Genomic DNA, 18,932 nt, shown 5'->3' on the forward strand with positions numbered 1-18,932 from the left:
GAATAAAATGACAGAGAAAAATTGTCCAGATCCCTTACGTATAGTTTTGTTGATGTGCCCAAAGCAGTGTCCTTGCAGACAGAGACAGACTGATTGTGAATTCGGCGAATCTAGTTAGAACACTAACTAGATTAAATTAAATTGTTAAAAAGTAATTTCACATTTGATTACGTCATGGCTTCTTAGTAGTAGAGGCATGTGATGCAAGAAAGCAAGCTTATGTAGCATCAGTCAAGAAAAAAAAAACCGATTTCACACATCCATTCCCTCTAAAAGTTGGGAATTTCTGCATATCTATTCTACAACTGTCTTTCCTCAATTTGAGTCTGTTGCCCCTCAGGTTTGTAATTTGCGCAAGAGGAAGAATCCCATCAGCATTGAGCCTGCTCAATCCATTCAAGGCCTTATACACCTCAATCAGATCGCCTCGCAGGTACCTAGTCTCCAGAAGCTGCAAATTGCAGAACTAAAGCCTTTCTTTATAAGACCCCTTTGTTCCCTTCAACAGTTTTGTGTGCTTCTCTGTACTCGCTCAAGCAACTCTACATCCTTCCTAAAATTCTTCTACGAATAAACCCTCGTTCGTTGAACTCATAGCCAGTACATTCCCATAATTCTCTATTCTGCATTTTATTATTATTATTTATGGGAGGAAAGTGAATTCGTGAAGAAATTAATGGCAAAAAAGTGAAGGAAAACTGCGGTAGTTAGCAGTTATGGAAGCATAACTACGAAAGTTCTCAAACTAGGTATATAACATTACCCTCAAATACCACTCGCTGGTCGAATTCTTCGCGTACGCAACCTCTGACGTAAATTGAGGGCAAGCTGGAGAGCTAGAAAGGCGAAAAAGTATAAACTGAGATCGCAAAGTCACAAGGGACACGAGCAAGATCGATTCAACTTCGGGCCATTGTCCCACACACGTGATACGGTTTTCATCTATTCGAAACCTACGTCAACGTAAGCTTTGGACAGAAGAAATCAATTCTCGGAGTCATTGGAGTTGAAAGAGTCAGCAGTTACGATTTTTAAGGAAGAATTATATGCCACATTGCGATATTAGATTATTCTTCGAAGTCATTTCGTGGCGATTTTTGACTCCTCGTAGTCATTTGAGGAATGTATCCGCCTGGTAGTCTGTGCAGAGGACGATCAATAAGTGCAACATCAAATCAATGGCTAATTCATCGCTGACGCTAGAGATTTCATGAATTGGTAAATGCCAGCGAAAGAATTTCTCCTGAATGCCTGAATTTGTCGTTGCGATTTGAAACAATAAAATTAAAATACGTCTTTTAAAAAATACGATTTTAATTTTAAAGAAAATTATGTTTTGCAAAATATAAAAATAGAAAATGGTGAATTACTTCTGCAGGTAGAGAGGTATAACGTAATGATTAAATTCTATTAATTATTTATAAATAATTATTTATCACAAAATAAATAATATAAGAACAGGTTCTTGAGCGTGGAATATTAGAATGATTTGAAACTATTCATCACTTTGGGGGATCCAGCTCTAGCCTCCACCAAGCTAATTTCCGAAAGAGTAATACAGAAACCTGCGCTTCTTGAAGTACAGGGTTGTTAAAATTAAAGTATCCCTATGTAGAGGGCTCTGGAACGAGTTCTAAGGCTCGTACTGAAGAGAAATTTGGACAACAGGTACAATAAAGAATGCGCTCGCAATTTATTGGGAAAAAAAATTAGTTACAAATTTGTAACTATATGGCGCTGTGGCAATACAAATCACTTGAATAGCGCTACAATTGTTCAATGTGTCCTCCATTTTGATCAACTGTTTCCATTCGAAGAACAACATTTTCTACAGCAGAACGTAACGTGTCAACTGGAATAGCCAGCACATGACGTCTAATGCTATCCTTCAGATCTGCCAAAGTTTGACATCCTTCCCGATACACCTGGTTTTTCAAAAAACCCCACAACCAGAAGTCGCATGGGGTGAGGTCCGGTGATCGGGGTGGCCAAGATGTCTGGAAACAACGGCTGATGACCCGTTCGTCAGTAAAGTGTTGCCTTAGCAATCTTTGGACACAGTGGATGGCGCACCATTTTGCATGAATATGGTATCCTGAAGGCACCCACGTTGTTGCAGCTCTGGTATTGCGAAATTTGCCAACATTTCTAAATATTATCGCTGTCCAGTGACGGAAAAGGTGCAGGGTCCAGTCAGTGTTACCTGTTCAAAAGAACATGACCCAATCATGAATGTGGCCGTGAATGCACACCACACTGTTACTTTTAGAGAATACAACGGGACCGCTTCGATAACTCGAGGGTTTTCTGTTGCCCAAATCCGACAGTGTGAATATTCACTTGTCCATTTAAGCAGAAGTGGGCTTCATCACTCCAAAGGATGTTCCATTTCCAAGTTATATCCACTGTCATTCGCACCAGAAACTAAAGTGCGTATGTGAAACAAATATCTGCATCACCATGCTTTAGCATGTGCATCTTGTACGGATAGTACCGCAACACCTGACACATTACTAGCCTTATAGTGGAATACGGCATGTCCACTTCATGAGAAACACTTGAGCTACCACATGGAGATTGACTCGATAAATCCACGACAGCCATAGCTACATCTTCAACACGAGAGGAATCCACTCGTTTTCGACCTCTACCTGGTTGAACGCCAAGATGTCCTGTCGCTTGAAATGTCACAATCATTTTGCGGACAGCACATACCGTCATAGGTCCACGTGGACCTTCTGACCAGAATTCTCTGATAGCCGCAGCTGCATTGTTGCTGTTCTGATAGTACAGCGCCTTTTCCTGCAACGCTGCTGTTCTGATAGTAGAGCGGCTTCAGTAATAGCGCCTTTTCCTGCAACGTTGTTGGCATTGCTGCTGTAGTGCAGGCAAACACCTACTGTATGATTTTGAAGACACTGCTTTGCTTTTATACAGTACGGTAGAGCTGAGTAGTGGCGTGTGGCAATAACTTACGATTATGCAAATAACGTAAGTTCTTTTCATAATCGTAACTAAGATAGTTACGCGCCATACAGTGACAAATTTTGTAACTATTTTTTTTTTCAATAAATGGCGAGCGTATTCTTTATTGTACGTGTTGTCCAAATTTCTCTTCAGTACGAGCCTTAGAACTCGCTCCAGAGCCGTCTACATCATCATCATCATCATCATCCATTTTAAATCCACTGCAGGATGAAGGCCTCTCCAGCAACTTTCCATGTTCCTTCTGTTTTCTGCAATGGCCATCCATTTACTACCCACAAACTCATGAATTTCTTCTGTCCATCTCTGCCGTTGTCTTCCAGGTTTTCTTCTAGCTCCTCTTGGGTACCATTCTGTTATTTTCTTAGTCCATCTGTCATCATGTCTTTGAGCTGTGTCCTGCCCAAGACCATTTTAGTTCTTTAGTTTTGATAAGAATGCCGTTTACTTCAGTTTGCTGCCTAATCCATGTGTTTCTCTTCTTATCTAACAGTCTGATTCCCAATATAATTCGTTCCATTCTTCGCTGTGTAGTTCTCAGCTTCTCTTCCATTCTTTTGGTGAGTGCCCAAGTTTCACTTCCATACGTCATGGTGGGGAGTATACATTGGTTCATTATTTTACGTTTCAGACAAACTGGGATATTGCTCTTCAGTATGTGACTATATTTCCTGAATACTATCCATCCAAAATTTTATTCTTCTCTTGACTTCCATCCATTTATCATTATTACAGCTAATAACTTGTCCCAGATAAGTGGCATAGTATTTAGGGTTAGGCGCCACCTGTGGTTTCCCACATCTGCGCCGTATGTACTCTGTGATGGAATGCAGAACTACTGCAGAAGCCAGAAAAAAGTGGTGTCTGGTTTATGCAGTATTGTGTTATGTTCTGTTGTTGTGTCTCTGGCTACTTGGCCACAGGGGCCCTACGTTGCCTGCCACCACCACTGTGAGGTGAGCCAGGCTGCCTTCATACTCTGGCTGATCTCTGCCAGGGTCGCCTGAGCTTTCTGGACGGAGACCAAAAAAAAAAAAAAAAAAAAAAAAAAAAAGGGAAGATAGAAGTAGTGGAGTCAAAGTAAGCAAAAGGAAAAAGATGAAGAAAGAAGGCATCCTCCAGTGGAAAGTTTTTTTTTAGGGTTTTATGGCGCATTAGCTCCAGCGGAAAGAAGAGGTGGGAAGGGAGAAGTAGGAATCACCCTTGGTCTGGGAGCCCACCGAAGGCCAGGTAAAGGAAGACAGCTTGTCGAACAAGGGCGTTCTGCAAAGTTGGGTATCAAACTCGGACACGGGAAGTGTCCGAGTTTGATATATATCAGTTCAATGCCGTCATTCCAATTAGGTGTTCATTCAGTTCTGAAAGTGGCGGGCGATGAGAGAAGAGCATATACGAGGAGATATCATAGCGGTTTCAAGAACGTCTGGTGTGGATGTCTATGTTGTGCGATCAGACATGTAGAGATGATACCAACGCCTTTTGAAGACTGCTGAGGCATACCTACTAAAAGCTAAAAACGCTTCTTTTGATTTTAACAGGTTTCTTTCCGGACTGAGTGTGGTTAAATTTATATCCAATAACAGTTGATTACGTAGGTCCACGTAGATGTTACACGAGTGCATTATGTGGTGCCAGTCCTCCAGTTCTCCACAAACACAATGGGCATCGTTTACAAGCCCAAAGTCCTGAAGTCGCTTTTTGAATGACCCATGTCCTGTCAGAAGAAAGGTAGCGTATAAATTGGGGAAGAACCAGCCAAGTCTTTGTTTGTTGAGGTAGGAGACACTAGGTATAAATAGCTTGGTAGTACTGCCTTTGGTGAAATCATCCCAACTGATTTGCCAGAGGGAAACAAGTTCCTGCCAAGTACGCCGGAATTCTTGTTTCGGATCTGCATCGAAAATAGTTTTTATCCCCAGGAATTCAGTTTCTTTGTTCTTTCTGATGGCATGTGAAAGCGCTGTGAAGGCTACTTGGAGGTTAGTGCTGCTGTTGAGGTCGTTCTACAAACCGGAGTCATTTTAATAGCACCAACCGTTGTATCTGCAGGTCCCAGATAAGTATATGACTCCATCTTTTCAATTACTGCTCCTTCAATCATTATTTCCCTTTCTGTGGCATACTTGTTCATCGTTACTTTTGTTTTAGCCATATTCATCTTTAGTCCAAAATCCTTACTAATTGTGCATAACTGATTAAGATTTTCCTCTAATTCTTTGGGATCGTGGCTTATGACCACAATGTCATCTGCAAATCGTAAATGGTTTAAGTACTCTCCATTCACATTGACTCCTTTCTGCGACCAGTCTAATCTTCTGAAAGCTTCCTCAAGGGCAATAGTAAACAACTTCGGAGATATTGTGTCTCCTTGTCGAACTCCTTTCTTAATTTTAAATTTCCTATTGTCTTTGTCTAGTCTAATAAAGGAGGTAGCACTCTCATATATTTTCTTCAAAATCATAATATATGGGGTATCAATGCCTTGTCTTTCCAGTGTCCGAAACATTGCCTTATGCTGTATGGAGTCAAATGCCTTTTCATAATCCACAAATGCCAGGCATAATGGTGTTTTATATTCATTTGCTTTCTCCATTAGCTGTGATATTACGTGAAGGTGATCCATAGTTGAGAATCCTAAAGCCAGCTTGCTGTTTCGGTTGATTCTCATCAAGTATTCTTTCTAATCTGTTAGTAATGACCCTCGTGAACAACTTGTAGATGGAGGATAACAAGCTAATTGGTCTATAATTTCCAATATTTTGATTTATCTACTTTCTTATGCAGCAAAACTATGATTGCATATATCCACTGCTTAGGCGTCACTCCTTTTCTAATGCACTTTGTGAAGAGCCTTGCCAGTTTTTGTGTTATGTCTCTTCCTCCCAATTTTAACAACTCTACAGTAACTTCATCTTCCCCCGGGGCTTTCTGATTCTTCATTTTCTTCAACGCCTGTTCTACCTCATCAGGAAGAATATCAGGTATGTCGTATGTGTTGCAAATTTGCGATCCATCTTCCCCACTGCTGGCATCATTCCCCTGCTCCTTGTATAATTCTCTATAGTAGTCTTCTGCTATTTGAATTATGCCTTCTCTGCTGTTTATAAGTACACCATTTGTCTCTGTATTACTGCTCATGGCTACTGATTTAAATCCTTTGGTTTCCCTTAATGCTTACTCTACTTTTCTTGTGTTAAATCTTCTTATGTCCTCTCTGAGCCTCTTTCTAATGGCTTTGCATAACTCAGTATACTCAATTTTTTTTTCCATGTCAGTGTTTATCTTGCTCTTCATTTGTCGCCTTCGGTTCATATAACAAGTGTTTCTTGACTAATTTTTTCCTTCTTTGGATTTCTTTTTCCCTATAGGTTTCTTGGGCTTTATCACTTTCATAAAGTTGTAATATTCCTCGTCTTAAGTTGCAGTACATACTGCTCTTTCTCCTCTTCTGTTATGTCAAAGACCTTCGTATTATTTACTGGAGTCAGCTTTTTCCTTTCCTTTATCAAGTGTGCGTCTTATTCTGTGATCACTTCCAACATTTACCTTATTCAGGATGGTAACATCGTTCACGATATATCTTCTATTAGTGAGGATGAAGTCGATTTCATTAGTTGTTAATCCATTTGGACTCTTCCATGTCCACTTTCTGTTTACCCTTTTCTTGAAAAGGAAAAAAAAAAGTGTTCATTACTGACAATCCTTGAGATTCTACAAATTCCACAAATCTTTCTCCTCTTTCATTTCTTTCGCCAATTCCAAAATATCCTATAATTTCATTTTCTGTGCTGTTTTGTCTTTTTCCAACCTTACCATTGAAGTCCCCCATAATAACATTGTAGTGGGTTTTCTGCTTATCTAGAAGACTCAATTTCGGTGTACATTTCTACAACCTTTTCATCATCATGGCTCGATGTTCGTGCATAAATCATTATAACCTTTAGCTTGTACCTCTTAGAAACCTTTAGCTTGTACCTCTTAGAAACCTTTAGCTTGTACCTCTTAGAGTATTAGTCTTGACACCCTTGGTGATGTACTTTTGAATTCCAAAATGTTTTTTATATCTTTATGGATACTTTAATTTTAGCAACCCTGTATATTCTGTTGGTCTAGAAATAAAAGATAAATCACACAAAATCACCTTTACTAAGAATCAAATAAAGAACAACATTCCTGTCATTACGAAATCAAAACGATTCCATAATGACAGGAAGTTATGATTCCGAAATCAAAACGATTTCTCATCACCAAGATCTGAGGCTAACGTGAGAGAGATGAAAACCAAGGCCTCACCTCCTTCCTCCACTTCAAGCACTCTAGAAATAAATATTTTGCTACCTCGTGCAGTATGGTCAATGATGTACTGATCTCCCCCCACTCATGTCCTCATCATTACATGCAATATCATAACCCTAAGCGATCTCTTGACAAACCTTTGGATATTTCCAATGTTGATAACGTGGTATGCAGCAGGAAAAGAGGGATCACAATATCAAATCAACTATTTACAAAAGCGCACTTCAAAATGTAACGTGCATCTCTTGCATTTTATCCGTTAACCTCCAACACCATCAATTTCTCAATATTCTATGAACATATCTAAGCAAAATATGTTTTGAGAACTACAGAAAAGCAAATATTGGCAAAAACCGATCCATAATTCAATTATAACACAGCAAGATGACTAACATCTGACCTAGTAGTCCTGCAGCAAGGAAATAATATCTTCTGATCTAACTGCTAAAAAATTCAGGGAGGACCACGGATAACCGAATTTCCCCTGCCAATTGAATTGTCTTCTTACTATTCAGTTGTACACCACCTTTCTTAACTTGCACTTAACGTTTTTTTTATTTTTAGTCTGTTTTTAATATTTTTTCATACTGATTTCATAATTGTAACCTCATAAGTGACTTGCAAATGATGTAACCCCGCTAACTTGTAAAACTCTTGTAAAACAAAACCCTCCTTAGTAAATGAGCTGTGTTAAGATGCAATCAGACTGATTAAACAAACAAAAACATATTTTTCAGATGTTATCAACTCTAAAAATAAGTTACTCGATTTAAAATGCTTTTTGGTAACCGTCTAGGAAAGAAATCGTAAAAATAAAAAATAAAATAAACAAATCAACTTAAAAGGGACATCGTTTCAAGCGCAAGTTATTGCAATATTTGAAATAACCTTAAGTATACCGCTTGTCTGTGTTAACTTTTGTAGTCAACCGTCAGGGGGACTCAGAGGTTCCAGTGACGGTGCCCTAATGCTTCTTTAGTCATTAATGTTTCTAATGACTCTTTAGAAATGACTATAAGTGTACATGTATGACATCGATAATATCACCAATTAGATGAATCCGTTATCCATTATGAAACCAAGCCGTTGTGGAACCAATAAGTTCCTTAATAGGTCACAGAGTGCCTCGAGTTTTTAATGGATAACTGATTCGCCTAATGGGTGATGTCCTCTGATTAAAAGCCATATTAGTTACTTTAGGTTGACTACACAGTGATTTCAAATCGTTTGCAAGCGCTTTCAAACATGGCTTTTAAATTTTACACAAAATTAAATTGTTTTAACGACACCGGAGCTTTTGCTCATATCGTTAGGTATTTTTCTGCCAGTACAAGTGCGTGGGTTCATTTGGTTGAAACCCCCAAAAGAAGAGGGGTTTTATCGTACTATTTCTCTGTAGTCCACTGAATTTCCTGAGCATTCTAAGAGGAGTAGTTGAAATCTGCTGTAAAGATCAACGTTCACAAAACTCTGACCACCCAGTGTTAAACACCATTTTGCAGCCATCGTGCAAATATGTTGCATGGAACAGTACAAAGCGTTGAGTAATGAACCTTGTTCCAGATGCTTTACCTCGGACTATTTGCCATCGCTTGATTTACGAGGAGCTTGCGAGTGGCCAGCGTTAGTTGCAGCGTGACCTCCTTTGATTTCTAGCACAGTGTTTGTGCTCGCCGAGATAAGAGACGGTAGTTGAAACTTATTAGGCAATATTCGGACATGACTTTTCTGCGGCTAACCTTTTAGTGTAATTATTGAGGTCCCAGTACCTTGGATGTTATTTATCGCACTATAAATGAGTAAATGAAATATCGGGCCCTTTACCTCTGTTATATGAAGGACTTCGTGTAGCAGCATTATAGCATAAAATACGAATGTTGTAATACCCTCTTTGACGCTGTTTTCATGAATTAGAGTGGGCTTCTCTAATGGATAATGTTTGACCAATCTAAGGCGATAATAAATACCCGAATTGTTTGTTTTAACCTAAATGATAACATTGAATGATCGTGGAAGCGACTTGCCCCTCGTACAATTCGCTTCCACTCGTTGAATTCACAAAGAAAACCAACCGTGTGGCTTATAGAATACCGATACAGATGTGCAGGCATTTGGTAAAGCAACAACCTACTTCTGAAGACACAAAAAAGGTTTTAAAAAATAGACATCAGCCACAAAACCATGCCATATTCGAAAAACGCGAATTTGGATCCCCTTCGGTTTCATCTGAAAAAGTTCTCAGTTCTATCAAAATAACTGCCTCCAGTTAGAAGAGAAGCTGGACCAACTATTCCAGTTGAACGCTATGACACTCTGATCCACTACCGACAGTCAATGTCCAAAGCGGTTAAGATAAGGAATGAGTTAACGAAACTATTAGCATCTTTCATTACTTGATAACCTCATTGTATTCGTCTGTCACTGGTTTTTCGTTAATCCATTTTGAGGTAACAATCCTGCTTAGTAACATTACGTTTCCAAGACTGCAGAAAGTATTATTTCTTATGAAGAAGAAGGTTAAAAACTGTCTTAGTTACCAAACCTGAGGAAGACATTGGACTTCCCAAGATGCAAACAGAATAGTTGCTAACTTAGTTAATTATCTTCTTTAAAGAAAAGAAATTACTAACAAGCTTCAAAATGTAAAAACCAACCACTAAATGTACAGCGATAGCCAAATGTGAACACTCGAAAGTTGTCAAAGATCAGAAGGCACATGGACCATTCTCTTACTTTATATCTTGCTTGCTCTGAATATATCGCAGACATTTGAAATTTGTTGCCAGCACATTTATGTCAGTAAATGATTTATTGAATTTAAAAGCTTAATTTTCAGCTGACTACTAATTATCCTATTTTTGGAAACCTAATGGGCCTTTTTCAAAACGTGGCTGAGTTAGTGGATCTCAGGCAAGGGTAGCATGGTTTTTCGTCCAGCAAACAGAAAATCGACCACAGAACACAGGCAATTTACAAACAATATACACAGAGCAATATGGCCTTAGTCGCTGATGCTCCAAAATCCCTGCTACAACAACCACAGTCCCTAGCGAGGGAAAAGCACGGGTGCGAAGGAAGATAAGCAGCTGCTATTAAGTCTTATGGCTTTATTGCAATTATTGGAGCATTACTCCCCCCGATCAATATCAACTTGGAAATTAAAGCAATTAGAATCTCTGGGGGTAGTGTCAACTGAAATAAAGGCCGCCGCTTGTGTAGACAATATGACCTTAATAACAAGTAACCAGAATCCTTCAGGGATGGTGTAGACAATCATCCCTTCATCGAATGGGCGGAGTTAAGCAGGAATAATAAAAACAGCTAGAACTAAATTAATTAGGGATAATTTTGACAATGTTTTAGAGCGGTCTGCCTTGCCTCCTGGTGCGACAATAACTATTTTGGCCGGCCCATTTAAGAAGAGATAGAAGCTGAAACCAAAAAATCTAATAATGCCAACTATTTGGAGATGAAGGGAATGTTATCTTCCCTTTCGGAAGGATCGCACAAAACTCGAAAGAACTGCGTCCGTGCCCAAAGTGGGGAGTAGAAAATAAGAAGCTAACGAAGTTTTCAAGAGTTCAGAAGCAAGAAATAGGGGATCGCAACATTGAAATCTGCATTTCAGATTAATTTGATATTTGTAAAGGATAAGTTATGTATACGAAGGGTGGTCAAGGAGCTTTCAGAATAGGGCATAAAAAATGTATTAATAAGTTTTAGAATAAGTTCAGTCTTAAGCAGTTAATAAATTTACTTTCTGTGTTAGCAGGTGGAAGAAGAATGAATATCCAGCAAATTGTGCAACACTCAGTAATCAAATTTTTGATCAAAGAGGGCACAAATTCAAAAGAAGGAATGGCTGGTATTTGGGGAAATGTCACCCAGTTGTGCTACAGTTACAAGATGTTCGGCAGAGTTCAAAAGAGAATGCGATTCAGTTGAGGTCTGGTCGGCCATCTGAATCAATCAGTTGTGAAACAATTTTTACATCTTTTATTTCAAGCCTATTGTGTGTTCTGTTAACAATAATTTGTAACGTAGAGCTTTTTTTGAGTGTGTGTGTGTGTGTGTGTGTGTGTGTGTGTGTGTGTGTGTGTGTGTGTGTGTGTGTGTGTGTGTGTGAGAGAGAGAGAGAAATCCCGTATACTTTCACATGAAGGCATATGAGTAAATTTTTGGAGTGGACATTGGTCTCACTACCATCTTTAGTAGGATGAATACAAACTCATAACTACCGCAGTTCAAAACCCCCTTAACGCCAGGTGAACATCGAATTTAAATTATTTAAAAAGAAATATATACTATTTCATTACTTCATCGTACCGGTAGGCTGTGTATGAATTATGCAAATAAGTATTTTAGGCTTTCAGTGATTAATTTCAAAAACCAGGCTGCTGTACGCAAAAAAAAAAAAAAAAATTCTTCACCATTATTTTTGGAAGTCCATAAGCAACGTTTTCTTTTGGACCTCCAAATCCTTTAATCTGTTTTCATGTCTTGTTTTTTTCTGTTCACCTTGCTATATCAAAACTTCGAACAGCTTCGTAAAGCCCACTTCGAATAACTTATCGCGGGATCCAACTTCAAAGCAGTAAACTCAATATCAATTCACATCCATTGTAACAGATACTATATCAGTACATACACTCAGTGATCGCTGAATTGTGACCACCCTATCCGTAATGGACTATGCCACATAGCTTGCAGTATGAAAAGCCGAATAGTTTCATATGTATACTCTAGGCTAGTGCTAATTTGCATCTGGTCGTGCAAGTCAAAGTGATAAAGCAGCAGTTCTGGGACGCAGTAAAGATATCACATGGCATGATTGTGGTAGCTCGTGTGTCGGGTGCTTTCATATCAGAATTACCCCCTGTGTGGTTGTTCAAGGCCCACTGCGGTTAAGGTGTACAAAGATTGGCAGGTCACTGTGTGACAGTTGACACCACAATACAATATGAAGAATGCGAGAACTATATCTCAAATGACGATACGCAGCACACTTAGATGTATGGGAATTCCACAGCAGACGACCGAAGAAACATTCTCTCCTTCGCTCACCATCATCGACGGCAAATGCTGTGGTGCAAACAACACGCTGGTTGGACACTGGAGGACTGGAAACAAGTGCTCGTCGGATGAGTCCGAACACCTGGCAACACGCCGGCGGACACCGTGTGTGGCACAACCAACACCGATTCATGGGCCTATCATGCATGGTGCCCACTATCCAGGTAGGAGGCGGTGGTTGTTTAATATGTGGAATGTTTTGCTGGCAATAACTAGGATCCCTGGTGCGTATGGACCAACGTTTCAGCGACGAGGTCTACCAACAGCTCTTAGTAGACAATGTGCACCCTCCCATATTGCATTTTTTTTCCTAGACAGGAACGGGATCTTCCAAGAGGAAGATGTGCGCCGTGTCATCGGGCCCCCACTGTGCACGAGTAGTTCGAGGCACACAGTGCAAATATCACCCATCTTGATTGGCCTCCAAATCCGCATGACCTCAATCCATTTGAACACCCGTGAGATGTTTTGGAATGGGAAGTGATGCGTACGAACACGCAACCATCTATTCAGACACTATGGAAACCTTACAAGCAGCATGGCTACAGATTTGGACGTCTTCGGACATCTGATGGTAATAGTGCGAACCATGACCCAACAGTATTATTTAAGTGGTCACAATTCAGTGATCACTGAGTGTATATAAATAATAATTTATATCAACCAACAATCTTTAAAAATAATTAAATTAAAAGAAATTTATTAATAAAATTAATCAATTAAGCTGTTTTAGACTCATTTTTACAAGAATTAATCAACGTAATTTTGTTATTAATTATAATCAGCGTAAAATAAATAAGGCTCAGGGCCGGGATCGGCCAAACTCTCTGAAAGCTAGCCCTTATTACGCCAATAACATTAATTGCACCACATATTTCTACATAAAAGTAACAAAGATTATAATTACATTCTACGTATAATTATAAGAAAAGTTATTGCATGAAATTTCATATACCTATATAATTTTTATTCTGAAATGCCTTACCTAATGTCTTCCAGAAACTCTGCATCCTGTTGGTGCTTTGTCTGCAGTTTTGTTACCTGTTCATTGTGCAAATTTCGGAGAGCAGTGGTGGCTTTTGCCTACGAAGAAGAAAAGTGCAAATTTATGTACGATTCAGTTCATTTTAACCTGAATTTAACTATATTTAATTATGTTTTAATTATGAAGTGTTTTCATTGGATTTAACATTTGTTTCTGTCTATCTCTTTCTACAAATACCACTATAAAAACTGCAGGAATAATCATCAAATTGGTATTTTATGATACATTCTCTGGCCAGAAAACCAGAAACTTTATTCAATACCCAGTAGAGCCAATTTTTGGGGAGTCTAGCTCCAGATTTCTTCCATTAGGATATTTTCCAGATGTATTGTAGTAGCCAGAGAACTGCGAAGCCGAACTGCCCTTTTCAGACATCCCAGATATCCTCGATTGGATTCAGATCTAGAAAATGAGGCCGTCAGGATAGATGCTGGAAATCTCAGCTACATTTCTCGAACCATTCAAACCATTCTCAAACATTACCTTTACTGTAAACCCCTGGCTTGTAGCCGTGAAGGGTATTGTGTACGGCATATGCATTTTGTATGCAATAAAGATTTCTTCTTCTTCTTTCTTCTTCATTCAGGTACAATATTTGCACAGTGGATGCTACACTGTTGTCCTGGAAGAATCCTTCGCAATCCGCGTAGAACTGGAGCATAGCAGGAAGTTGGCAGGATACGACAGAAGTATATTCAGTGGAGGTAACACGACCTTCTAACAGTATGAACAGACCCCCAGTCAGTACAAAAAAAAAAAAAAAAAAACTCAATACCATAATGCCGCTTGAATAGTAGACACGAGACAAATTGAATGCAGGGCCGCATGAGGTTCACGCTACATCATGTGACCTCATCAGATCACATGATCTTCTACAATTCCACAGTCCAGTTCAGTCTTGGCGCCAGCGGCACTACTCCAGTCGAATCTATTGATTTTTAACCGAAAAAAGTGGTACCGCTTTTTTCCTTTTAGAGCTACATTTTCCTTTCATCTTCCCCTCATTGTGTACTCTTGAGATGGTTGCTTCGACACACCAGTGATTTCCTTTATTTCTTCAATTGGAGCTCCTGCTAAATATGCTCCAACAGTAACGCCTTTCTGAAAATCAGAAATATCACCTTGTCTTCTCATGACTGAATCGACTAACAATCCCCTGGAAAGTACGTTATTTTTCTGATAACTTATAATCATTAGACCATGTGACAATTTACATTTGTATACCACACTTTTAATTATCTGTTAACAGCTAATTAAACGTACAAAAATGTTTCTAATTTTTTGGCCAGTAAGTGGATTCAGCGTCTAAAAACAGATTGAAGCAACCTTCTTCTAAGAAGCGATTGACTGAAATAATACCACTTTATAGTAGAATGCACCTCACTTCGAGGACAAAAGCAGTACCCTGCTTGCTTCTACATAGGTAGTCCAAGTCATGCATTTCGCCGGTTAAATTCTTCTGAACTACTCCCTTTGATATAGATGATTGGAATTCAAATTTTGCATATCGATAGCTTTCTGATAATCGCTGAAGGGAAATAAATTCAAGCTTTTCTTCGCAGCATTTTATACCACGTATCTCTGAGATTCCTAGTGAATGAACTTTGAGTTAGGAGTCTCCAATTTCCCATAAGTCTATTTTGCAATGACATGCAAAGGCAGATCACTAAAAGTCTGGTGTCCTTTTACAACAGAAATCATTTTTACTCTTACATCAAACGATTGTAAACATGGTCTACAGAAGGCGTGAAAAATTTTCTGGTGTCCTTTTTCAAAATTCTGGGAATCCAATAACAATAAATCATCGAGGTAAAGGTCAGTTTTATATAGGGCAAGACAAAGTTCTGTATACACAAACTGTAATCTGTTAAACTACCAATACGTGTCCAGATGAAATGATGAGCAATTAATAGGTTGGTCAGAATTTGAAAACGCATTACAATTTAGTTTTTCGCTGTATAAAATTGAAATTTATAATTTCGTAATCCAGTTGTGTACTTGAATTAATATCTATAATTAAATCAGTTTAATCTCTGAATAACCTTTGGCTATGCGAGTGTACAAGATTCAGACATGGTATAATTTAATATAATACCTAAATTATATTAGGTGTATTATCAGGTGACACAGAAGCCTACGACAGATATAAGCTAGTCTGTAATCAAGTCACTAAGGAGGAGGTTATGCAAGCGAAGGCAGATTACGAGAAATCTTTGGCAAAGAGTTTTTTTACTTATGTAAACTCTAGAAGGAGATGAATCAGATTGGTCCACTTAACATAGATGGTTCGACTATTGTTGATCATGCTCAGATAGCTGATAAACTGAATGAGTATTTTGCATCCACACATGAGGAGTTATTCAATGAGGGGAGTTGCAAAAGTTTATCAAACTCTAACAGGGATCTAAGTGATTTTGTAATAACTGAGAGCAAAGTGGAGGAGAAATTGTCGAAGTTAAACTTAAAAAAGGCATTTGTGGTGGATGGAATCTATCCAGTTATATTGAAAGAGGCAGCCAGGGAAGTTAGCAAACCCTTAGTCATAATTATGAGAGCATCCTTAGATTCAGGAGAGATCCCGATAGACTGGAGATGTGCAAATGTATCCCCAATTCACAAAAGGGGTTCAAAGAGTTGTTGATGCTATGCTTTTGTTTGGTCCTAGAGATTTGCTTTAAGAGCGATAAGGTATTGTACGCTGAATGAGTTTTATTTTTGGCCGAAAAGAGTCGGGAAAGCAATTTTGGTGTAGAAACAAATTTTAGCATGTGGGGCTGTGTGCTTTGAAGGTAGACAGATTTGGGTGAGGCGATGGAAGGCTGGAGAGTAGAAGAAGAAAGGTACCGATAGAGAAGGTGGCCCCTAAAAGTTCAATAGGAATGCCCATGCCACACCAGAGGTAAAGTGGATTTGGCAGAGAGGGGAGGCCACAGGGGTATCTCTCCCTCCGCTGAGAAAAGGAGATAAAGCAGGCCCGGCAAGATGACGGATCTGCATCGCCATTTGGCTAGTTCGCAGCCATCTAAATCATTCACTTTGACTCTCCAGGTGGTGGAGTTAGTCTCGGCAGAGGGCAGGATGCGTCACCCACATGACAGGCCAGCTACATCTAGGTCCCAGTGTTTTGTCGCATCCAGTAAGGACTCCGTTGTGTTTAAGTTGCTGTAGGTTGTCACAGCCTCTTCTGCTCAAGTCCTGTAGTCACTCAGCTGGTCATTAATAGCCAATTGTGTTCTTCGTGTTTATTCGGTGGTTCAAATTCTCAAATTTGTTTCAGGGTGGTGGAAGCGCTCTTTGCCTCGCGAAGAGATTTTGAACGAAAAGCGTGAAGGCCTTAGTTTTCTTCTTCCTGCAGCAGTATGTCCTCCTGATTTCTAAGGATACATCCTGTGGGAAACCACAATTGATGTCTCCGTGGCCACCAGGATATGGCCCGACATGTGACTGACTGGGGGGTGGAGGACACATGGATCACCTCAGACCACCGGGCAACCTTTTCAATAGAAAGACAACTAACAAGAATAACTCAAACAAACCAACCACAAAACAGATATGCAGTCACAAATACAGACTGGACACTATGCAATGCTCCCAAATTTCTTCTTGTCCGCATCTACAGTGCGCTATGTCTAAGGTTCCAAAATCGTGTAGCTTCTTCCTGAAGGAGCAATGTCAGCAGGTACGTGGTATGAAGTCCAGGAGAGTACCAGGTCGGGGAAATAGGATAAACACGTCCAATGTCTGGTATGAAGCTTCTAGTTATGCTGTCTTTAGTGGAGTCATTCCACCAATTCTGCCACACTGTTCTCATGTGGTCTGTAAGACGTCTTTTTTCCTGTGGTCTAGTCAGTGTCGAGTCGTAGTGTATCCAAAATGTGTGATTACCCTTCCTTTGGCGTGTTGGTGCAGCAGCCCATGGCCCACAATCTCCAAGTCCAGAGGGAGACATGCCGCAAGGACCTGGAGAGCGTGGGTGCTCACCGTAAAGCATGCTCTGGATAAACGGATGTTTGACCCTGGGTTCGCTGCTGGGCCGATTGTTATTTTGTGTATTTATCAATGATATCGATGAAGGTATATCAGGCTTAATGTCTAATTTTGCAGATGATACAAAGGTTGGCAGGGTTGTTTATGACACTAAAGACAGTATGCTACTGCAACAGAATCTAGAAAAGTTAGGCAGATGTGCTGAGAAGTGGCAACTGAAGTTTAACATTGACAAATGCAAAGTACTATATATGGGTAACAGTAACCCAAGACACACGTACCAACTGTGTGGTATTACACTCAGGGAGGTGGAGAATGAAAACGACCTTTGGGTAATTGTGCAGTCAGATATGAAGTTTGCTGATCAGTGCAGACGGGCTATCAGACCAGGTGATGGAGTTTTGTCAATGATATATAGGAATTTTGCTAGCAGAGACAATGAGATCATTATCCCTTTGTATAAGGAAATGGTCAGGCCACACTTTGAGTATTGCGTACAGATCGGAGGCCTCGTTTTAGGAAGGATGAGGAGTTGCTAAAACGAGTACAGAGATGGGCAACAAGATTGGTGAGAGGAACAGAGGGGTGCGCTTACGAAGAAAGGCTTAAGTTCTGCAAGTTGCAGCATCTGGAGACTAGGCACCTGCGAGTTGATCTGATTGAGGTGTTTAAGGTTTTCAATGGTTTGAGTAAGCTCAATGGTGACGGGATACTTCCCCTTGCTCAGACTAAGAATCGGAAGGGGCTTAGATTCAAATTGAAGAAAGACAGTTGTAGAACAGATGTGCGGTAGTTTGCCTTTAGCCAAAGGGTAGTTGATTGCTGGAATAGACTTCCATCTGTTGTTGTGGAAGTTGGTAGCTTAAATAAATTTAAGGCTGAACTAGATAAGCATTTGTAATGACCGGATGGGCGAAATAGGAAGGTTTTGTGTTTTACTGATGCTGTATAAGCTTCCTTTCCTGCATCATATGCTCCAACTAATGTAATGCTAATGCGCTCTAAATAGGATAGAAAGGGATGAAGAACGAGAAAAAAAAAAGCAAAAAGAAATCGACCCTGACAGTAGAGATGTTTAAACAGCATCTGTAAATATTTGCGAATAGAATCTGTCTAGAATGACCATAATGGGAATATACTGCATAATTAAATATTTCATAGAAAGGTTACATGAGAGAACAAACTCATACACGCATGTGTATTATATGGATAAATTCCGTTTCTCAGGCCGGTTTGCTTGTTTTGGAATGCACGGCATAAAAGAAACGTAGAGAGCAAAGGAATACCATTAAATAGTTAGTTAACTGGCCTAAAGATGATTACGCAGAGAGCAAAGCGATAATAGAAAGACAGAAAGATCCACCATCTCCTTCCCGTTTACACTTTGTACAAAAATTTTTTAAAAGTACAATTCATGGTTTTTACCGTTTACTCTTTTATTGCAATGGTGGTTGCTTACGGGCAACGACGCTGATTTCGACATTGCTCGCTTGAAAGGGCTGATCAATTATGTATCGGAACGTCGGATTTCACTGAATTACCTGGA

General features: G+C 39.6%; 1 protein-coding gene across 1 annotated transcript in view; it reads right to left on the reverse strand.

The window, feature by feature from the left end:
- The window catches only part of nwk (FCH and double SH3 domains nervous wreck), a 505,896-nt gene that overhangs the window by 461,574 nt on the left and 25,390 nt on the right, over window positions 1–18,932 (reverse strand). Inside the window, exon 2 of the mRNA XM_090389564.1 lies at window positions 13,340–13,437. Within this exon, the coding sequence (XP_090245690.1) occupies window positions 13,340–13,437 (98 nt within the window). The remainder of the gene's footprint in view (window positions 1–13,339; window positions 13,438–18,932) is intronic.

This window comes from Mastigoproctus giganteus, chromosome 2 (assembly GCF_048544385.1).
Source record: "Mastigoproctus giganteus isolate SK-2022 chromosome 2, ASM4854438v1, whole genome shotgun sequence".
Classification (NCBI taxonomy): domain Eukaryota; kingdom Metazoa; phylum Arthropoda; class Arachnida; order Uropygi; family Thelyphonidae; genus Mastigoproctus; species Mastigoproctus giganteus.